Source organism: Hyposmocoma kahamanoa, unplaced genomic scaffold (genome assembly GCF_003589595.1).
Source record: "Hyposmocoma kahamanoa isolate Upper Pololo Valley unplaced genomic scaffold, ASM358959v1 65, whole genome shotgun sequence".
Lineage (NCBI taxonomy): Eukaryota > Metazoa > Arthropoda > Insecta > Lepidoptera > Cosmopterigidae > Hyposmocoma > Hyposmocoma kahamanoa.
In genome coordinates, this window is record NW_020653853.1 from 17,960,272 (window position 1) to 17,985,431 (window position 25,160).

General features: G+C 36.1%; 1 protein-coding gene across 1 annotated transcript in view; it reads right to left on the reverse strand.

The window, feature by feature from the left end:
- LOC113231220 (estradiol 17-beta-dehydrogenase 11-like) overlaps nucleotides 1-25,160 on the reverse strand; it is a 114,218-nt gene that overhangs the window by 52,834 nt on the left and 36,224 nt on the right. The window contains exon 2 of the mRNA XM_026465428.1: nucleotides 21,270-21,661. Within this exon, the coding sequence (XP_026321213.1) occupies nucleotides 21,270-21,579 (310 nt within the window). The 5' untranslated portion in view covers nucleotides 21,580-21,661. The remainder of the gene's footprint in view (nucleotides 1-21,269; nucleotides 21,662-25,160) is intronic.

Genomic DNA, 25,160 nt, shown 5'->3' on the forward strand with positions numbered 1-25,160 from the left:
CCTGTCAGGCGTACTAAGCGCTTTTCGTCACAATTATGCGTCCGTAATGAATAGTATTTTCTTCTTCCGAAAACACGCAATCCGCATGTGTTTAAGACGCGGTTGAAGAGGCGTCTTCTGAGCGAGCTCGTTCCATCGTAGACCTCATATTTGCTCCAGGGCTAAGTGGTGATTAAGAATAAGTCCATTTAATATAAAAAAAATAAACTGGGCAAAGACACGACCTGAGTTCATTTTTACATGCAAATTAAAGGTCAAAAGCTAACCTAACTCATAAAACAATTTCAAACCAGGTGTCGATGTTTATGAAACAAACGAAAGTAAAGATATAACTACCTGTTTTTATATTAAAATATCACTGTAGTTAAAAATGTATGCGACTGCTGTTAAAATGTCCACAATTACACGTATCTGGTTAACCTTCAAATCGTCAAAATATTCAAAGACGGAAGCGGTTAGATTTTTTTCTGTATATTTTTCGTGGTAAACGCTTACAAGTTATATATGTAAACATATTCACAATGATTTCCTTAACTAGCTATACTCTTGGACATTTCTAAAGGACCGCGACAACTTTAGTTTATTACCAGTAGAGCTCCATGTGAAAAGCTCGTCCAGGGAAGTACTGCCACCTTACCTATTTTTGTCGCCGATCAGTAATGTGACCATTACTGCGTTCCGGTTTTGAAGGGTAAGAGTGCGGGTGGTGTTACAGGCACATGAAACTTGTCAACTTATGTCAGGGTCATCGGCACTGTGGCAGTGCCTCCTGATCTTTGCGATTTAAAGCTCTGAGTGAAACTGCAATTTGTTTTGTAAACTTTATTACTTGATATTTACGCCCTTTCTCCCCGAATTGATATAATGGGTTAAAGATGAAGATTCTAAAATTTTGTAGGTTTTGTATGGGGTACTATGACAAGAAATGTACAGTACTTGAGTAAAGTTACTGATGCAGCGTCGCTTTGAGAGAAGTGTATATTTACGTCGGTCGGTTATTACGGTTGTTAACAGTAATAACGGCTTTCTTGAAAGCTATATTCACAACTGGTGATTCTCATATGAGATCAAAAAGCAAGTTTAAAGTTATCTTAATTAATTATATTTCATATTTCATCATGCAGCCTCTACTACGTTATATATAGACCTCGTCGATCCCGCGCCACATGCAACCAGTTGCTCATAATTTCTCAAAAATACGGAAGCTTATATTTATAAGTTTATGTATTTCTTGTATACAAGATCTTAAGAATTTCAATCAAATGGGATTTGATGATTTTATTATTATACCAAGTGAACGAACAAGTTGTGGGCCTGATGAAAAGCGACGCGCCTGTCCATAACAATTGCAGTGCAGATCGAAGGGCACTGCGTCTGTCACCCTGAGACATAAGTTGTCAAGTCCCATGTGCCTGTAATTTCATCAGCACCCTTACCCATCCAAACCGGAACGCACTAATGCTCACATTACTGCTTGGCGGCAGAAATAGGTAAGGTGGCAGTACTTCCCTGGGCAAACTCTTTTGAAAGAAGCTCTACTGCTAGTAAATAGTCAAAATGTACCCATACTCGAAATTGAAACTTTACCAGGAATTAGAACTTTATACCCTGATTTAACTCCACTCGGGTATGAGGACTCACGAAAGACGAGGCTTAATAACTACTTACTACCTATGGACTGAAGATTTGGCTGTAAGGCTTTAAACCTTTGCCCTTTTCCTTAACGGGTAACATATTCTGCTGATGTACAAAGATCACTATTCAGTAATCTAAAGTCGTATAAATATTTGTATAATATAATCTAACAATAGAACTAGTTTGAAGCGAACTCACAGGTCAAGGTGTATGTATCATTTTCCATTAATTGTCATATAAATATTTTCATAATACAAAACAATATAACTAGTTTGAAGCCAACTTACGGGTCAAGGTGTATCATGGTCTATTAATTGTCGTATAAATGTTTTTATAATATATACCAATAGAACGAGTTTCAAGCGAACTAACTGCCTCTGTGGCCGAAAAGTTACCTTCCTGGACTGCAGAAGTCGTGTTCAATTCCCTGGCCGGGAGAAATATTTATATGGCCTACACTTATTTCTCTCGTGCGTAGTGTAATTTGTGGTCATCCAATGTCCATAGCACCCGGAATACAGGGTTTCCCTGGTGCAAATCAAAAAAACGAAGAAACGTTCTGATGTCATTTCAGAACTTACATTATGAACTTTCATTTGGAAAAATAAAATTCTAGCTCACTGCATAATGACAAAATCTCTAACACTAAGCTGAACAATATTTTACGACTGCATTGTATTGTATTGTCCTGGTCATCTACCCGGTATATATAGTGTAGAAGTCAAAGGTGAAATTATGTATTTTACGACTTCATTCTTAGTGTTGTACGTGAGATATCTTACAGTTAAAGTATTTATTTGTTTAACATGCGGTTTTATTAATCCGCATGCTTCGTGTGGTTTATTACGTTTCTATGAAACATGCACATATACATCCACTTTCATTCTGGATGTAGGTACGCATCTAGCCGCAGAATGCAAAATACACACGTAAGTAATAAATAAATACAAATAAAATTATTTTATGTCAGACAACAAGTTGTGTCAGGATAGAGTAAAGTGGCGTTCCGTGGTCTCTGTCTACCCCTCCTGTGGGACTAAGGCGTGAACTTACGTAACAAGTTCCATAATCTTTTAGTAATACGAAAAGAGCTCGTACATTAGTGTTAGTAAATATTTTATTTATTTTTGTCAAATAGATCACCTTCCTTATGAAGCACTGCCACATGGAAGAGGTAAGCCTATCAGTTACATTATGTAAGATGCTGATAGGGTTGACCCGCACTCTGCGAATCAAAAATCCTGTCTTTTTTCCAAAGGATGGCAGCAAAATCTTCCATCTCATATTCTGAAAACATCCCCGGTGCACAGCAGAAACGAGGCTGTCCCAACCTAATCCTAAAAATATTAATGTATTGTACACGTAGGGTCTTCCGCGGCCGTTTGGTATAGCTGACTAGGTTCCCGATATAGAAACTTTGACAGTGAGCTTTGAAAAGCGTAATAAAAAGCTTAACTAAAACAAATTTAAATAAAAAAAAAAAATTTTGTTGAATTGATTTTCAATTATTTTTTGTGAAATGGTGAAGTCATTTCACAAAAAATAGTTTATATAGTTTATATAATAGTAGTTTGTTACAATTATTAATACAAAGATCGACCGCTTAGGAAAAATCCCAAACGCTATGCGGTAGAAACATAAAATAAACATAGTAATTTGTTACAAACAGATTTTGCCAAGGAATTGGTGACATATCGATGAAAGAACAGTAAGTCATACCGTGGTAAAATACCTTTAACTATTGGTAATTATATACGGTTTCAACGGTTAAAAAACGGTTTAAAAAAGAAAAATCATACCGTAGTAAAGAACTATATCAATTGGTAACCGTATACCGTTTCTTTTAACGTTATTCCAAAGAAAATCATACTGTGGTAAGAAAGCTATAACTCCTAATTATCGTATAGTAAATAACAACGATAGTTTGTTTACTAACATGTAACACAAATAATATGTAATCCTAATAGATGTAGTACTAAGCAATGCATGTTCTCCATTTAGCGTAATTCACACAGTCGACAATGGCACAACAGCGCATGCGCATGTCGGGGACGGTGGGATGGAGGGTATGTCCATTGCACAACCGTATAATATGGCAAACGCCGCAAATATGTGGTCTCTGCGCAAGAACAATATTTTGCCATCATTTTGTGAATTTGCGTATTAGCGTCAATCGTGTATAAATGACATACTTTAATCAAGTAAGGTAATAAAGGAAAGTTGCTGAAAAATATACAAAGACGTAGTACTCTGTCATCTTCATTTTTGAGCTCTTTATTTATTTAGGGAGGGAGGGATAGGGAGGGAGGGATGAATATTATTGAACAAGAGAAAATAATTAAGTGTCTTGAAAGAATATCTCGTTCTTGATATAATAAAGTCACATGTGATCATACGCCAAAAGTGCTTTTATCATATGAAAGTCATAAAAAAATATAACCACATGAAACAAATTATGAGTATGTGATATTTTTACAGCCTTTTTTTAATTAAAACAAAAGTGAGTTATTGACCTCCATCTCACTTGATGGAAAGTGACGATAAAATCCACGATGTACATCTAAATAATGCCGAGCGTATGAGATATCATAAAAAACCATAACCCAGTTTCAGAATAATGAAATTGTATAATGATATTTCAACTGTGCATCGTTAGGGTTTAGGGGTTAGGTTCCGATTAGTCGAACACGTTAACTAATTTGAACTGTTTTGAAAAGAGAATTTTGTGCTTCATTTTTTTCTAATTAAAACGGACATTTGACCTTTTGTCACTTACCCGCGTATTAGTTAGTGGGCGGCAGCTATTCACTCTCGCCTTGACCTTGAAAAGGCCCAAGTTATAGAGTTCGAGGATTGAGTCTGCAGGTAGAGACTTCCACTTCTTAGTCGTCCCTTCCTATTTAAGCACAAAAAGTTATCGACTAACTTCGTACATAAAATGTGTGATGTGGCCTTATTACACAAAGAGTGCGTTATAGATTGGAGTCAACATTTCATGTTTTGTAACAGTTAGACTATTTTTTAATTAGTTAGTTCAATCCGAGAAAATAGAAATATTGCTTGTACACCTAGAGATAAAATGATCCCTGTGACATTTCGGACCATCTCTTAGTCGTCTTTAATTAAGAGATTCTGTTTGATATTCAAAATGGCCATTTACGCTATTTAAAGCTAGATGAAAAGGTATGTAGCTCTGCAAGATGGCGGAGTGTTTAACAACGCCTTTGGCATTCTGCTACAGTTTATTTGTCAGGGAGAGCTAATACGCATTATTCCTTAAGATTGCTATCCGCAGCTCACTAATAAATCACCATCTACCGCTGCTGGGCGCGGGTCTCCTCTCAGACGAGGGTTTAGGGACAGTCCGCCACGCTGGCCCCTTCCGTTGTGAACCTTCTTCGAAGTGCAGGTTTCATAACGATATTTTCCTTCATCGAATACCTCATGGTAAATTTGAAATAAAACTACGTACATAAATTCCGAAAACTCAGAAATGCAAGCCCGAATTTGAACCCACGACCAGCTCTGCTTGAGAACCATTAGCGCCCAGTTACACGAGGCGAAAGTTTTCGTGCGGCCGCCGCGTTACTACGTCCTACCTTCATGTACATTAATGACGAATCTGAATTCTATTCACTAGGCAACAACATTTAAATTCCTCTGAACAAAATAAAACGCGCGGCCGGCCGCCGCGCGGGCGACAGTGAGATGCGCGCAGTCGCTGCGCGGCGGCAACGCGGATTCCGCTCGGCACTCGCGCGGCAGCCACGCGGGCGATGAGATTCGTGTGAAATAGATGCCCCCTTGGCTTAATACTAATAAATAACAAGTTTAAATAAAAAATCATCACAGCATGCTTTTGATTTACTGTCTGGGAAACCCAAGGGCTGGCAGTTACCTTTTAGCAAAGCCATACAAAGGGGGAACACTGCCAGCAACAAGGGTACCTTGCCGCGTTGACCCAATTTTATAATTTAAAAATCCTAGTTTTATTTGCTTTTATTGTACCTTACCTGTATATTAACAAAATAAAAAGTATGCAGATTGTTCTCAGCATTCGATTTCAATAAATATATTTTTTTATTGCACCCTACGTGCAACTCCTAACTTTCTATCTAAATCTAATCTAAAAGGAATTATTGCTTAGCAATAAGACCGCATGTTGTGACATAAATAATATTATTCCGTGTTGTTATCGTAATCTCAAAAGTGCATTAAATAATATTTAATTTAGTCATTCATCAATACTCGATTGTTCAACTGCAGCGAAAAGTTTGTTATAATAATACATCGTGTTCTTTGAAAGTGAAACGAAATTGAATAGACCGTTTGAAACTTAATTTACCGTCTTAAACCAATCAGCAAAGTTATAAAAATAAACCACAGTTTATTCACCAGACATTACAATAAAGCGATAAAACAAATAGATGCATAAAAATGAAGAATCACAACATAAAAGACGCTTGCGTCATCCAGAGTTAGTTTATTGCCTCTTTGCTGAACTCCGGTGCATAGAAAACAAAGATTATTAAGTGCAACCTCACTTAACCCGCAACCTTCACCTGCTTGTATACGGCTGCAAAGAAAAGTGAATTATGAAATTATGAAAACTGAATCATCTTGCATCATCGAGGTTCAGTTTATAGACTATTTATTTTGTTCTGCTGAACTTCGGTGCATAGAAATCAAAGATTATAAAGTACAACCTTAGTTTACATCAGCAACCTTCACCTGCTTGTATACAGTTGAATAGAAAAGGCAATAAGTTTCGTGAATTGTGTACGGTCTTCAACGACAGTGATTACTCTGCACGCACACTCGTATTTTTTAAGTATATTTTATATTTTATTATTTTCAACATTTTACTTGGACAAAGCAACGTCGTCTTTGTCATTTATCCGGCTTCACTGAAAATCGTAACGAGGCTTTTTTTATAATAATAATAATAACCCACACACTCAAGGAAACCCTGGGTCGCAAGTACCATGGACACACATATAGACAACCACAAATTACACCCAACCACATTTTACTACTGAGCGAGGTTCTTAACTAGTCTAATTTAACGTTTTTGAACTCATTCTTAAGGTCAAATGAAATATGTTAAATAAAAAACAAACGACGATAGGACTTAATGCCATTTCGTGATTTTTGCATCTAACATCTAAATTTCAAAATATAGACAGGTCTTTATCATTTTGTCACATGTAAATTACATAAGGTTATCAAATAAACAAGTTTTTTTAGTTTTTTTTTTCTTATGCATATGATTGGATTATTTCGCATTATTGTTAAACCCATATGTAACTGTTGTGTTTGTACGAGTCGTAATTGGCAAAAATGTTTTAAAACTGTGTTAATTGTGTTTATATATCGTCGGTGTTTTGTAGAAATAAGCGACATTTCGTAAATTTTTCAGAGGAGCACGTTTTTTGTTTTAACGATCGTTTTAAAATATTTACGTTCTGTTTTAAAATTCAATTTCAAAACAAAAAATCTACAAAATGTCGTTAACGCCCTTTCTACAAAATACCGACGAATGTCTCGTTAAAAAGGGCAAGAGGCTTTCCGAAGTGTACTAATGTAACAAAGATTACTGAGAATGCGAACCTATTGCATTTCGTTACTAACTTGAACGTTGTTTTATGTTTAATCTTACAACTTACATAACACTTAGGAAATGAAATTATTTTTCCAAGTTCAAATCACGTATATTTGTTTTTTTTTTGTTTTTTTTCTAACAAACTAACGTTTCGGGCCCTTTACATGTCCCATGGTCACGGTTGACTGAGGTATGCAGTCATCAACCAGTTATGTCTAATGTTAATGTAAACCACCCTATTTTTTCACTATAGTTACAAAAGTTATTAATGAAATATCTTATTTTTAATTATATAAAGAAACATTCCAATTTATTTTATTTTAACAATATTAATTTTGAATCAATAATGAAAATTAGAATAAATTAAAACATATTAATTAGCACTGCAGTCTTAGGTCTGTTTGGGATTTTTCATCAGAGGAAATACTGGATATAAAACTGGTGGTACGGAGAAACCATCCTCCCTGTTGAAATTAGGATGTTTATTTTTTATTTCAATAGCCTCTCGCAGCATCCTGGGTAGATAACGGACTTCTTTTGCAAGGACCTGGGGTTTGTCAAACTTCATTGAATGTGTAGGTTTATCCGCGACATGCTCGTAGACTGCAGACTTGTTTATGCGACAGTGTTTGATATCAGCTGTAACATGTTCTTTGACGCGGGTACTACTTAACACTTTTCTGAGGAATAGTACACTTTAACACTTCAACTTGCGAGCAACAGCCAAGTAATTACAATTTTATCTTTCACAGACTCCATATCTCATAATTAACGTCGTTAGGTTAGTTAATCTAGTTCAAATATAATATAACTAATTTCGTAATAACATACTGCTGCTGGTATATTAATTGTTACAAATATTATTTTTAGATAAATAAGTGGAACGGGACAGTACAAACAAGAGCACATTATGCTTGGTATTTCTAAACGAATATCGATCATAGTGCAATGGAAGAAGGAGCGCAACTGTTAGCTGTGATCTTGACATGCGATAGTCTCTTGGGTTGCAGTTACACGACCTACTTTAGAATTGCATCGCAACATGCATATTTTTATTCACATTTGATAATAATTTCTGGGGCAATTTTTTTTTTTAGGAAACATAAATGTGCATTTGTTCTTCATCTTAATGCCTACTAAATTTTTATTACTTAAGGTTTTTTTTATGATACCAAGTGTCGGGACGAACAAGTTGTGCGCCTGCTGGTAAGCGACACGCCTGTCCGCAGCAGTTGCAATGCCACTCAATGCTTTAAATTGCAAAGTCCCGAGTGGCACTGCCACCGCGCCCGTCACTCTGAGACATAAGTTGACAAGTCTCATATGCCTGTAATTTCACCACAGCGCCCTTACCCTTCAAAACTGAAATGCAGTAATGTTTATTAATGTGAGATACTTACTGCGTGGCGGCAAAAATAGGCAAAAGTAGACAAGGAGCTCTACTGCTACTAAATACGAGAATATTATCGTAAACAATATTTAATATTCACTACAGTAAGAGTTCATTCAGGGAAGTACTGCCACTTCAGCTATTTCATTGAGTTTCAGTGAGCATTACTGCGTTCCGGTTTTGAATAAGGGTACTGGTGAAATTACAGGCACATGGGACTTTTCAACTCGTGTCTCAGGGTGATGGACGCAGTGGTAGTGCGCCTCAACTCTTTGCGATTAAAAAAAAACAGTAATGAAACATGTTTTTAAATTTTCGATATATAGGAAATGAAACTATTTATATTATAAAATTAATATTATAAAAAATTATCAGAAAAATGACACATGGTAATTCTTGAGTCAGATTAAAATTTTGTGCGCCACAAAAATTTGATATAGTTACATACCTACGCAAATTAACTCTTCTATCACTATCCGTAACATATACGTATACATTGATGAGTGCACGAAAAGTCTCCCCGCACAATGCACCATTCTTTTCCTATATGCCTGGCGTATCCTGGGTAACAATCCGCGAGTACGTTACTCCGATAGGCAAATCCTGTTACCACGATGGCAAGCATTGCAGTATATGCCGTCGATACGATAACACGAAAACACAATAGTGTTATTCAGTACATGGATTTCAATGGAGGTTACAAACGATACGATCGACTTGAATTCACTTGTACATATGGTTACAGGTTAAACTTAGAAGGAAATATATCCGTAGGCCATCCTCGAAAATCAGGAAGGAATCGGATTCTAAACAATAAGTAGATATTTTCGTCGGAACGTAACACTTAATGATTTATTACATAAGTATGGACGTTGAGTTTTTTTTAATCAAACCAATTATTCCGCATAATGTATTTTTCGTTTTTAAGTAGAACATACCTACATTATCAGCCTTACGTATTTTAGCCGCCGCGTTCCGGTTTTGAAGGGTTGAAGGTGCTGGTGCAATTACAGACACGAGGTACGTACTTGTCACCTTATGTTTCAGGGTGACGGGCGCAGTGGCAGTGCCCCTAAGATCTAAGAACTGGTGATGTTGCAAATCACCAGTTCATTTTGCCAGATGGCGTTCTACACTACGCTTGCCGAACCGTGGTCTCAAGTTCTCGCTTCCCCCATCTGTAATCGGTTTTTCGACAGATACGGGACAGCCTACTGCCACTTCACCTTGCTTATTCTACCAGCTATATCGACCGTTCTCTGTTGGATAACCTTATTCCGTATCTTGTCCTTCAGAGAAACTCCGATATACTCCATAGCTCGTTCCATAGCTCACTGAGTGACTTTTAACTAAGTTTCTAAGTAGAACACACATCTGATTTAAAAAAGCTTTAGTAAACTTCTGTAGATTTCGAATGACGAAAAACCGTATATTTAAATCAAATTACTTACTTAAGTTAAAGTAAGCTCTATCATTAAAACATTCTAGAACCCTCTTGATTTAACTCGCCTATGGAAGCGTTACGGTCTGCCGCAAATAGTACTGCAATGGCATTGTAGCGAATCACGCGCAAGATTTTTCTGTATCCCTCATTGATTGCAACAAAATTATATGCTCTAAAAATCTGGTTCGTTTGCGGTTAACATTCTTTTAAGTTTTTTTTCACCCCTTTTTATTATAACTGTCTAATTTAGTTCAGACAGTCTGTTTTCGCTTATACTTTAAAAATTACGCATTTTAAAACACATGCGCCCAAACATTACATTTTTTTTAAAAAGGATATCATTTGAATGTTATCCAACTTCTGATTAAACTGCCATAAAATTACGATTTCGTTTCAAATGTAAATTCTAACAAATGCCGTTAGTTACTGTACAAGGTGGCAATTGATTAAGCGTCGACCGGCGCGGGCGCAACTGGCAAGGTCGGTCTCTACGCTTCATTGAGCAGTTTTCTGTACAATGCAACTCGAGTCTCTTGTGCGTTCACTATCTTTGATTTAGATTCGCTGTTAAGAATAAAATTAGCAAATAACGCATTGACTTTGCGATGGTTTCGCTAACTGTTACGAAACAAAACAGAGGCAATTTGAAATTAGTTTCTTATGAAGCTGGTCAATCCCGTCACAACTTACTTTCGGTCAAATTGTGTTTGTAAACTGCGACTTAAATAATAAGCATTTATTTCGGAATTGAATCCATATATGACTAGTAACAATCTTGCAGCCCAATTAGAGGGCACTACGTGCAGTGACTTATAGAGTTCGTTCAACGGACCGTCAAGAGGCTGTTGATATTGGTGTACCCGATGCATAAAGGAAATTCATCGTGCCTCTGCGAATATTGTGCTGAAGTGCCGCGGCAGCCCCAACAGCATCCTGCACGCATTATTATATTGGATACGTAGTTCGCTGTATGCTTTTTAAGTATATGCCATTCACAGATTGCAGGTGTGTCAGGAAATGGGTGATGTTCATGACTGTACATACACTGTTAAATTACTAATCATAACAAATAAATGAGAAGAGGATACATAATTGCTGGCTGCCTTGTCCTTGGTTATAATAAAGCCTCCACGAGGCAGTGGTGTTCTTTTGTGTAGCGGTCATGCTCGAAAAGGATCGGGAGAGGGCCGATCCAGCTCGGCGGCGGCGTACCTTCGCGGCTGCGAGCGATCGGAGCGGGGGCTCCGTTCGCCAGTATGTTTGGCAGTCGCGAGGAGGAAGACGGCGGGGCGGTGTGGCCCGCTTCGTGTCGTGAGGGCGGGAGGGAAAGGACGTTGCTCCTCCTAGGTGCTGATGGGGTTCCGGTGCGCAAAGTCGATGCCGGATGCCTCCCACTAGAGCACCCGAGAAGGACACTGTAGGGATTTAGCCGATAGAAGTTTGGAATAACCTCTCCGCTGCCCCCGCGATGGAGATGGTACCCGAGGAGGATATCCTCACGAAAAAAATTTGGATACTAAAGCCACGCCGCCATGCCGGCTATGTATATGTTCAGCAGTGGACGTCTTCCGGCTGATATGACTTGATGATGATGATGATGATATGATCATACGTGAAAAGTGCTTTTATTACACGAAAATCATAAAAATAACACGTACCATTTGAAACAAATTATGTACATGTGAAATTTTATAACTCTCCTATTTAAGCATAAAAAGGTATCGACTAATTTCGGTCGTAGAATCATTAAACCTCTCTTCTGAAATATGTAATTTTGCAGATGTGGCCTTATTACAACCAGGGTGCGATTTGATTTAACATATTAAGGTGCTTTTTAGCGTTGAAATACTTCGAAAATGAACTAATCGGTCTCATGCAACTAATAGTTTGTATTCTTGAACCAAATACTGACACCGGTACGCGTTAACCTTACATTATGGTACGTACATCCATTCTATTATCTCTGTTAAGATTATATATATATATATATATTTTAAACCTCTCTCCTGAAAAGAAGTCAGGTGCGATGTTGTCTAACGTGTTAGCTTGGCCATATTAGAGGAACGTTGCCCGCTTTTTGGCCACCCAATACCATAAATATTAATGTCATAAAGACATTAATATTTTATGGTATTACACATTAATATATATGCTTAACTGTTTATTTAAGGTCTCAAATCACTGCAAGGGAGTACCACAAGGTACACACAACAATAATCAAAATATTAGTGTATTATGTTAAAATATTGCTAAGAGTCGTATTCTAGAACTCTACTCAATACTGAAGTCAGGACTTGAGTATTGCAGTGAGCACTGAAAATCTAACTCAAGTCCTTGCCATTAGGGTCGTGTTTCCAGTGCTTGAAATCATAGTCAAGGCTGCTCAAATCCTGACTTGAGCATTGAGTAGAGTTCTAGAATACGACCCTGAATATAATGCGGCCTTAGTAATAACTATATTGGCACAGACCTTGGTTATAATTAATAGTAAGAAATCCGTTACAGCAGACATCAACTGCGCAAATGACCATTATTAACAATAAATGTAACAATAAACAAATAGGGGAAAGATTACATAGGTACTTATCTACAACTAAGTTCATTAAATATCGAGTTCTTAGGTTTTCTCGAATGTTACACATAGGAAATGAAACTATTTTCCCGGATTTAAAGTTCGGGACTTATAAAGAGCCCGAAACGTCGATTTGTTTGAAAAAACAAATATACGCGATGTCGCTATTAATTGTAACTAAATTTGTATTGAATGATATGCAATTATTTTTTGGAAAATTACTCCACTAGTTTGTTATAATTATTAATACAAAGATCGAACACTTAAAAAACAATTCCTTCGATCCGGCCGCATTAGAACCAGCGCCTTCAGCATAACGTGGCTGACTCCCAACTGAGCTACGAAACGAACCAGCAGACCTTACTAATTTTTCAATGTGCTTGTTCAGGATTTTTGTTTTTGGTTTTTAAGGACTTTTTTATCGCAGCCATGTGTGAGAATTCCATGAAAGTTTTTCTGCAGTTAGGTTCATCGAAGTATTTTCTCAGTGTTTCTATGTTTGTATCAATTATTACACACATCTACTATTTAGTTGGAAATGGTGTAAGTAGAAAAATAATATTACTTTTTATCCATGTTTAACAAACATCTGTCGCGTTCCAGAATATTATATAATTTGAACGCATTTTATGTAAAAAAAAATCTCTTGTAGTGCATAATTATGTCTATAAATGTTGTACCTTATAAATGTCTATGAAGTTCATGACGAATCAAGTTTTATTGATATCTGTAACTATGTTATAGACAAGGAAATTGCTGACTTGTAATTTTAACATTGTAATGTCATTTATATACAACACGTGAATAAGAAGTATGTTACGCAATAACTACGGCATTAATGAACCGATATTGATGATTATTTTTTTATTGGAAAAAGGGTACCTCAGTATTGGTGAACAAAATATTCCACCTCTAACTAGGGAATTAATCCGGTTTCGCGCACTTTCCGGTAACCGATTTCAATAAAACTTGGCAAATAGATGCAATACCATTTTGAAGTCGGTTTTTTTTTAATAAAAAAGTTTTCATTTGTGATACGAACTGACGAGATGAACAAGTCGTGCGCCTGGTGGTAAGAAATCCTATCCTATAAATATATAAAACCTATCGCAATGATCAGAGGGGCACTGCCACTGCGTCCGTCTACCTGACATAAGTTGAAAAGTCCCCTGTGCCTGTAATTTCACCAGCACCCTTCAAAACCGAAATGCAATATAGCTCACATTGCTGTTTGGCGACAGAAATAGGTAAGGTAGCAGTACTACCCTGGACGAACTCTTTCACAAGGAGCTCTGTTGCTACTAAAAACTCAACCAGAGAACCGGGAATAATTGACAGTCAGTACATAACATAACAAGCTGTGGTTTAAAAATAGATAGTGTCGTAGTTTGTAAATAATTATGATACACAATTTGTACATAAGTATACATACAGTATAATAACACATAATACACGGCTAACTATGTGTATGTATCCAATTGAAACGTTTAAAACCAAATACAAAGATCCGACAACAAGCACATAGAAAAATTCGTGAGGTCCCCTGACTCGTTCCGTGGCTTAGTCGACGTAGCGTCTGGCAAGGTTTGCTAGGAGACGTCGGTTCGAATCCGGCCGGACGAAGGAATTTTTTCTAAGAGTTCGATCTTTGTATTAATAATTATAACAAACTAGTGGAGTAATTTCACAAAAAATAATTAAATATGGTGGTGAAGCAACCTGACATTTAATAAAAATGTAATTACGTAAAATACATAATAAATATATAACAATGTCACTTAATTTTTCAACTGCCTCCGTGGCCGAACGGTTACCATGCTGGACTGCCAAGCAGAGATTCCCGGGCCGGGAGAATTATTTGCATGGCCTACATTTATTTCTCTCGTGAGTTTGGGTGTAATTCGTGGTTGTCTATGTGCGTGTCCATGGCACCAGCGACACAGGCTTTCCTTAGTAGGGGGATGTGAGTGTGTGCGTTATTATTGTTATTATTATATCGTCTCAATTTACGTTACTGCGGATCGAAGTTTCTTTTTGAGTATATTTATAAAATGAGTGTTGAGTGTGTGCGTTATTTGAAAAATGGACCTCAAAAGTTTTATTATCCGTTTTCATTAGAATTACACTATGCGCTAACTTTTATTGAAATCGGTTAACGGAAAGTGGATGACATCCAACAAACTGGATTCATCCGCTAATTTGCTACCATTAGAGGTGGAACATTTTCTTCAAATGAGACCTCTTCTGAGGTACCCCCTTTCGAGCCGAAAAAGTACCATCGAAATCGGTTCGCAAATGTCGACGTAACATACACACAAAAAACAGACGAGTTGAGAACCTCCTCCTTTTTCAAAGTCGGTTAAAATAGGATAACACTTTGTTATTACGGAGAGCACTCGCAAGACTGTCATCTTTAGACAGAACGTAAAATCTGCTGGTAATTATTGTAAAACTAATCAAAGACAACTCAAGCTGTTTACTGTGAGTTTCTAGTTCATAAAAATAACATTTACTCTTACTAATACAAATTGGCAAATCTAATTCAAAAATTAGTAGTAAATTGATATCCAATCACAAAACACTAAACGAGGCAAAATATGTTCAAAAGAAAGCAGTCTTTTTGAACATGGTATTACGTCTGTAATTGGTTACGACATTAAGGTGAGATCGATCAAATAAGCAGGTATTACATTTTAAGAAGCAATGTTTGTGATTGTTGGCAAACCAATGAATAAATAACGATCACAAAAATTCAATTGCCATTCAAAGGCACTTCATAAAACGGGACAGATCTTCAGCTTTCAAAGAGCTACGAGTTGCCCAAGCTTGACCACGATCTGATTGCAGCGCGCAAAGCCTTTATTGCAATAGTCTAACTGGCGAGATGGCGAAAAATAAATTTGATGGTTCACACTATGTAATACTTGTAACTCTTTCGCTATAATAAGATAACTGAAAAGCATATTCCTCTCATCTCATCTCATATTTGTATTGTATCAAATCTAAATGCTATTGGCGTACGTTTTGTCTTTGACGGTATGTATACCTGTGTTGGGGAATAACATGTGAGTGTGTCTGGAGTATATGTGAGAGAAGTGTTAATTGAAAATACTAAAATACTTACTATTACTTGATACAATTTTGTTTAGCCGACTTCAAAAAAGGATGAGGTTCTCAATTCGACTGTATGTTTTAATGTATGTTCTGTGGTCCTGTTTAAATTTGAAGAAAGTATTCCACCTCTACGAGTGGCAAACTAGGGGATGAACGACTTTTGAAGTCGGTTTATTTAGTACTCTGTACTAATATTGTTATATAATAGTCAGCTTAACATTTTATTTTCGCAATTCTATCTATGTACCAAGTTTCAATGAAATAGTTTGAGGGAAAGTGAATTAAAGGTCAATAAACTCTAGTTTCTCGCCCTTATTGGAATACATACTTCAAATTTGAATAGAACCACTACCAAGGAATTCCAACAAAAAAGAATCATCAAAATCATTTCACAAAAATGTCGAAGTAATGGCATAGTCGGGTAACATATACAAAAAATATAGTCGAATTGAATATCTCCTCTTTTTTGAAGTCGGTGAAAAATATCGACGTAATGACGATCGAAATGCCGTAGATATACATGTACTATGTTGCAACAGATCGTGATCATGAAGAAATCGTACTTCAGTTTTAATGCAAGAAAATAATTACGACCAAAAAACACAATGGACTGATTAGTCTAGACGTAGTTAACTAGAGTTTTTTTTTATTCTGTAATAAAAGAAGTTAGAAAGCAAATGCCTTGTAAATTATTTAATCTTGATAATATTTTTGGATAGTTTTTTAATATTATTGTAAAGGTAATGAACTGGAAATCTACGTAAGCATTTGCTTGTCAGTGCAAAAAGTCAGATAGAAGTGATTATTTATTTATTCATTAAACTTTATTGACCTTTAAGAAAAACAAAATTATTATATTAATAAATTATATAGAACCTAATCCATTCATACAGACAACCTAATATAGTCATATACATAATATGTATACGTATACAGAATATGATGATGGTTATCACTGTGGCAAACAATTTAAAAGATACTCATGAACAATCTTTTTGAAAGAGAATATACTTCGAGACCTTCTGATGGAGTCCTGACTATCAAAATTTAATAGCAATACTCAATTCTCAGCTGTTGCAAAAGCGACTTTGGCCTTAGAACGTAGCAGAGCAAACAATACTAGTTTCAACAACTCTCTAGGCAGGCAAATATTTGACCACTCTTGACGGTTTTGTAAAATGATCAACACAAGTCACATTCCTCTCATCAACTGACACTGAGTGAAAGGCATCGTTTCGGAGAGTTGAGTGGTAAGTTGTACAATGTATCTTTGTGACCGTGACATGTGACCTTCGGGACTTTGGACTTTCGCTATAAAAACGGACTTCTCGTAAAACACGTTTTGGAGCTGATTCGGTGTTAGATGGCGCTCAATGGTAATGTTACGGTATTAAAAGATTTTTCTAGAAGCAAGTCCATGGCCAATACAGTGATATTTTTAGTAGCAGTAGAGCGCTTTGTGAAAGAGTTCGCCCAGGGAAGTACAGCCACCTCACATTACTGCCAAACAATAATGCGAGCATCACTGCGTTCCGTTTTTGCTGGAAGGCTACATGCCTGTCCATAACAGTTGGAGTGCCACTGCGCCCGTCACCCTGAGACATAAATTGACCCTTCTATTGAGTTATACTGGTGCTAAAAATTATAGGCACAGGAGACTTGTCCACTTATGTCTCAGGATGATAGGGGCAGTGGTATTCCACATATCTTTGCTATTTAAAGCTCTGAGTGGTAATGCAACTGTTTGAACAGACGTGTCTCTTGACACCAGGTGCACGACTTGTTCATCCCATCACTTGATGTCATAAAAAATATACATATATGAATCACATTTGAGGTTTCATAAAATATTAACGTCTAGTTAAAGCCACCAATGACCGGAAGGCGAGTTACTTCCGCCAAACATAAGCTGAGCTATCCAAAGTGGAAAGGTAGCTAGCTAGCCTCGTGACCTCGTCATTTATTTATTTGGGAACAAATATTGATAGATTACAAAAAGTTAATCACATATTACTAAACCAGTAACAGTTATCCTCGATTTATACATTGAAAATAAAAACAGAGCACGGGATGTCTATAAGCATAATAAATAATAATATAAACTATATGGATACATATAATTATATGTGAAATAAATAAGTAAACTAAATACGTACACTTACATACAAACAATATTTACTATACACAATAAAACTTAGTAAAAAAAACTTAATATTTATTATACACTATACCTACTATGAAAAATGTAACTTAACATTAAATCATAAATCATAACTACTTCTATCATTTATCCTCGTTATCCTCGAGGAAATCATTGACCTGAGAAGTCCCGTGTGCCTTCAATTTTACCAGCACCCTTCAAAACTGGAATGCAGGGAAATGTGAGTAACATTACTGTTTGGTGACAGAAACAGGTAAGGTGGCAGTACTTCCGTCGACGAACTCTTTCACAAGGAGTTCTACTGCTACTAGAATCACGTATAATAAGAAATCCACGTATTAATAATTCGCAAGGTTAAAGAATTTTGCAACTATAAAATAAACACTTTATGATTCATGTAGATAAGACCGAAGCACACGGTACAGCTGACATTACGTTGGGCAATGTTTTGCAAATTGACTCGTTGCAGTCTCATGCGCAGATTTGAAAGTACATATTTAATTTATTTATTATTATTATTATTATTATTTTCTTCTTCATTTGTACATATGCAATATATTGAGTATTCTGTAGCGCCTTCAAATAATTTTATCTTACAGCTTTTCCTATAACCCGAAGGTTGCCTGGAAGAGATTGCTATTTAGTAATAAGGCCGCCAGTTATACCTGTCATTTTTAGTTTTTTGTATTATTATGAAATTGTCCGTGTGCAATAAAGAATATTCGTATTATATTCGTATTGTATTGTATTGTATTGTATTTCAATACAAAGACATTTTTTTATTATGTAGGTAAGTCTTTACTTCATATGCTATTTTTTTAAATTCTGGATCAAGTGGACGTTGAAAAGCAATAACGTGTCAACCAACAGGATCATAGTTTTGCGAAAACGGCACCCAAAGATCTTTTCGTTGTTTTTGATACTTTGTTCTAAAATTTAGTTGTAAAATGAAAACTTTAACTGTTTTTACTTCATGAATGACGAATCGTTGTAATTAATTACTATAATTCTTCAACAAAAACAAGCACAACTGCAAAGTTTTAATTTGACAAGCACAGTTTAAACAACCTATCAAAAACTGCCATTTGAGCAATTCTATGATCATTTTGGTTGATACGTTATTGATTGTTGCTTAACAGCGTCCAAGTATAAAAAATACTCCGTTCTCTTAATCCAAGATTAATTTACTTAAGCAGGAAGATAAATTTGATGGCAAGGACACATGGCTTGAGGCTGTTAACATATGATTTAAACCTGATGAGACACTCCTCTGATTTTGTCATCAGATGTTTAGGCAATAATTAACTAAACTGGTTTCACTAAATAAACTGGTTTCATTGTCATCATAAATAAGACTACCAGCTAAAATATTGTATTGTAGTAGAGCCTCTTTATTACCTGCCTAAATCAATGATTCAAACAGACAAACAGATACAAACTTTGCTTACCATTGGACATTATTATTATGGTATTTTTTTTATATAGTATCAAGTGACGGGACCAACAAGTCGTGCGCCTGATGGTAAGCTACACGCCTGTCCATAACAGTTGCGGTGCCACTCAGAGCTTTAAATCGCAAAGATGTTTAGGGCACTGCCACTGCGCCAGTCACCCTGAGACATACGTTGACAAGTCCAATGTGCCAGTAATTTCACCAGCACCCTCAAAACTGGAACGCAATATTGCTGACATTACTGCTTGGCGGCAGAAATAGGTAAGGTGGCAGTACTACCCTGGATACACCCTTTCACAAGGAGCTGTACTGCTACTAAATAAAACCTACTTTCGATAAATAAGTTTATTATAAAATCTTCTCTTTCTTGGAATATTGTTCTCTTCTTTTCTTCAACAGAACTACAATGTTTCAATACAGAACTGGTTATAAACCAGCTTGCAATTTTACGACTGATCTGAAGAGAGGCTAGTCATGAGCACGATGTTTTTTTATAACATAAAATTACGCATTTAACCTCAATCTCACCTGATGGTAAGCGACGATGAGGTCGACGATGGAAACCAAGTTATAACGTTCAGGGAATAAGTCTGCAGCCAGGGAATCCATAGGCGTTTGCCACATACCTGAATGTGTTCAAATCCTATTCCTATCCGGAATATTCACAACATAGGAGTGGAACTCAAACCTAAGTCTAGTCCGCCGATGATGGAAAATGGTAAGTGGAATTAAATCTAACAATTCCAGGACAGTACGCTTCAGTATGCAACCGCGGTGTAGTTGCTGTCAGTGTGCGCTTATTGTAAGGACCCCTTGCGATGGCGTCCCGCCAATGGACGCCTCAGTGATGGTGTTGGAGCAGGTTACGTTATTGTCTAAAAAAATGTCTATTCATTCCAGCTTTGAATAGGCCCCAATTGTAGCTTTCGAGTAACAAAGCCGGTAGTGTATTCTATTACTTTATTATACGCATTAAGAGTTGATGTTCCCACTGCCACTGCTCGTATTCAAATTTTTAAAGCCATTTGAATAATGTATATCGTATAATATACGTGTCCTATTTAGTTCAGTTGATATTTAAAAAAAAAAATTTGTAAAGTACCTACAGAATACAGCGGTTTTCTTGTAAAATTTCGAGGTAAGTTTGTGTTTTTTTTCTATAGTGAAAATTTTTAGGAACCGTGTTTTCACACCGTATACTGATCAGTGTATGTCCTTAATTTTATTATATATTTTCTCCAAAGTGATCGATTTAACGCTTTCACTGTTACGCGGCGTCAACCAAAGCCATTAGAGGTTGTATAGACCCTGAAGAGCGGTGACTTAGCATCGCGTCTACTGCGGTTCAACCGTGCTGCAGTAGATATACAGTCGCTAATACAGCGATACAACTGCGATGCAAACGCAATGCACGTTTTTAAAGATGACAAGCGAAGGCATCGACGAAGTTGCGCGTTTGCAACGATGCAACCGCCTATAGTTTGCTTGTCTGCCGTCCACGAACTATAACGTGGCTAAGTGACAAATGGTCAAATGTCCATTTCAAATAGCAAAAGATAGAGCACAAAATTCTCTTTTAAGAAGAGGTAAACTTAGTTAACGTATTTGACTTATCGGAACTTACCCTAACGATGCGTGGCTGAAATATCATTAAACATTTTCAATATTCTGGGTTATGATTTTTTATGACATCTTAAAAAAATATTTTGACACTTAGCGGACGGCAGTAGCGTCGCAAAGCAATGTCACGTTTCACGAACGCGCGTTTATATCGCTGCTAAAAGAGGACGTGTGTAAGCGCTAAGAAAGAAAGAAAGAGGAAACAAAACGTATATTGGGTGAATAGGTGGTATATCAAACTACCAAAATCACCGTGTATGAATGTAAATACAACTTACCCTGCTTGTTAATATCCCACAGCACGATCTCGCAGCCTAATCTTGCAAGTCTCAAAGCTATAAGACTTCCCAGACCTCCTCCGCCGCCCGTTACCAGCGCCACACCTCCTTTTAGATCCTTCTTCGGATATCCTACAATATTTCTATACAATGCTTGAAACAGATACGTGTATATCATAATCCAGAAGCCAATGATGTCCAATATGGCTTGGACTATGGTGTATTTGTCTCGCATGCATTCTGGGATCTCTCTTGTAAGTGGTCCAGGGGTGATGCCTTGGAGGTAGTCCTGTGCTTCCTGGGTAGTCATTTTTGTTTACTTCACTGAATACGTCACTGCATCACTTGTTCACATTAAATCGCACTCGGTGTGTTTTAGTACGTTTTTTTACCTGAAATTAAAAAAAGTGTCATTAGATATTTATCACCAAGTCAGATTCAGATACTTATTTATAAAAATGTCTTTCAAATAAGCTTAAACAAGTATTTAACTGCATCTTAAATTAAAGGTTGAATACCTTTAATTTAAAACCGTTGAAATACCGATTTATTGAATAATTACAATGCTTTTTTAAAACAACGGACATCAAAATTGTATTGTAATGGATTTCGCTACGACATGTAATTTTCGAAATTTTAATAGTGCTCCAATTAATTATTATTATTTTATTTCCTAATTTGAATTTTTATTATATTAATGGTAAATTTTAGTTATTTAATATTTTTACTTTTGATTAAATTATTATTATTTCAGAGTATTTTGTATTATGTATTTTGAATATTTTGACATCTCGATTTTGAAAATTTTAATATATATACTATATAAACTATGGACTTATGCTGTCTGAAAATAAAAGATTTTTATTTTTAATTTTTGAATTTATTTTAAAAGTTTGTGGAATTACATACATTTGCCAAGTTTTATTGGAGTCGTTAACGAAAAGTAGGTGAAATTCAATAAACCAGATTCATCCCCTAATTTCCCACTTTTACAGGTAGAACATTTTCTTCAAATTTAAATGGGACCACTACCGAGGTACCCCCTTTCCAACAGAAAAAGAATCATAGAAATCTGTTCACAAATGTCGGAGTAACATATACCAAAAAACACAGTCGAATTGAGAACCTCTACCTTTTTTTGACGTAGGTTAAAAAGGGGCGTCTGTCACGATACTATCAAGTCGCTCACTCAACGACCTTACTTAAAATACAACCTCATTTAGAAAAAAATCTAAGATTCACGTCAAAATATTATTTGAATAAAATATAAGATATTTTTATTAGTAAATAGCTTTAAAACACGATCATGGTCCTAGAACACAAGAACCTCATCAAAGGAACGTCACGGTACAAATAAAAAGAATACAGTTACCTATCTATTATATACTTTAGCTACCTCATTAACAGCGGTACTTATTTACCTACATTGTAATTACATTGAATATGTATTAATAATAGTTATAAAATTTTCAAGCACGAATAAATAATAAATCCTTTACGTGTGTACACTTGGCAAAAGAAACAATATTACAACACGTGGAGTATTGTGTAGTATATTAATACCAATTACAACACTCCACAACTCCATAAACATTTGCTGGATAGAGATAAAAATTTAAAAAAGAGAATCCCAAACAACGCTTCGAGAAGTTTTGTAATATGAACAAGTCGTGCGCCTGGTGGTAAGTTACAAGCCTGTCCATAACAGTTGCAGTGGCACTCACATTAAATCGCATTTAAATAGCACTGCCCCTGCGCCCATCAACCCTGAGACATAAGTTGACAAGTCACATGTGTCTGTAATTGCACTGGCACCCTTAACCTTCAAAACCGGAACGCAGTAATGCTCACATTACTGCTTGGCGGTAGAAGTAAGTAAGGTGGCAGTACTTCCCTGGACGAACTCTTTTACAAGGAGCTCTACTGGTATACTGGTTGTCCGCTTCACCAACGTCACACGTAAAAAATCGTAACTTTTTCCTTCAACTTTTTTCGATAAAAATTTGAATAATTATGGCAACTCTCAACTAATGCTATTTCGACTTCGGTGTTTATTCGAAAACATCGCCGTCACATTTGCCATTTTTGAGATGTGTCAGTATTGACGTCGGTGTGCGATACGTAAAATTCTACTCTATCTACTTTACACAGTGTATATATGTACACATATTTATAGGACGAAATTTGCAATAACATTTAACGTGTTTTTTTAAACTTGTAGTCTGTAAAGTTAAGTTTATATTTCCCAATGCCGTCTTTTGTATGAGTACGGTTTTCCGGGTTCCGGTTTTTGAGAGCAATACCCCAAACGTAAGAGGACATTTGTGAAGGTCTACTTCAAAAAAATTATAAAACTGCGTTATTTTTTTTTTAGTGCCAACTCAGTTTCATGTAAGGATCATTTCATGGTATGGGACGAATAAAATCGGGACAGCAGAAGTTGGTCTAATTTAATCAAATGTTTTCTATATAAAACGAACAAAATTGTCAATTTTTTTTTAATGCTGATCAACTTAGTAATTCTCTGGTTTGGGCTTTCTGGGAAGCGCCTCGGAGTTACTTTCGTTGCTGTGGTACTCCGAGCAGCGAGCCTCCTAGTTTGATGTAATTGTTGTGGTGTAAAAATCGAAAGTTACTAACTGAAACTACATTTGTACCTGTTGGCGACAGATCTTTTTTATACATATAGATCTTTTTAGATTGGTGCTTTGCACCGGGGCGTGCCATGTTGGCGACAGATCTTTTTTATACATATAGATCTTTTTTACTTCTTTTTTTATGTTATATTTAAACTTGGAATTAGTTTAGATTTTTTGTATTTTGAATTACATTTTTGTTTATAAAATTTTCAACAAAATAAGTGTTTTTCCTCCGCCGCTGCCTGCTACTCAGTCCACTGCTCCTATCGTTTTTAGTACCATACCTTTTAATTTTCTCGTGAATTTGGGTAAAATTTATAGCTGTCTATGTGTGTGTGTCCATGACATCAACCATACAGGGTTTCCCTAGTGCGGGATTATGTTCAGTGTGAGCGTTATTATTATTATTATTACCTTATGACCCCCTGCCTTTTTAATACTGATATTTTTACAAATCCATCAACTTCAAATGTGTATTTGACAGCTGCCAAACAAATTGATGTTAAGTTTTATACGCTCACCTAATGGAATATCTTATTTCTTGTTGATTTATATGTAACAGACATATAAATCATAAAGACAGTATTTTGTATTTACACAGGAATTATTTTGTATAATGTAGATTATTTCATTTATAAAAAGCCAAAATTTTGGCCATGACCTGCCTAAGTAGGCTCTATTCTCGTGACCCCCCTTTTTCGATGACATGGACTCGATCACTTTTGAATCATCGCTTTAGACAGTCATTTTCGGGCTAATGTTCGCTGTCTAATTTCCATGGCAATGTTTATTATGCTCAATACGTATATTATCTGAAAATATTATTTAATATTTTACAAATATTGATATATAAAAACGCACACCGGTTACCTATCAGAAATCCGAAATGACATTTTCCAGAAATAACATTTGCTAGAATTTTCATAACCTCGAAAGTAATTTTGAGAGGAAAATGTTTTTTCTTTTAAACCTAACTTAACCTAACATAACCGAACCTAATCGTGTCTTTGCGATAAACATTCAACATATCCTGAAAGAACAACGGTTTCTTTTTAATTTGGTTTTCGGAGTAATGAAATATCGAAGTAACGTTATTTCGGAAAAAATAAATTCGAGTTTTTGATAGGTTACCAGGGAAATCCTGTATCGCGGGTGCCATGGACACACACACACACACGCACACACGCACACACGCACACACGCACACACGCAGACACGCAGACACGCAGACACGCAGACACGCAGACACGCA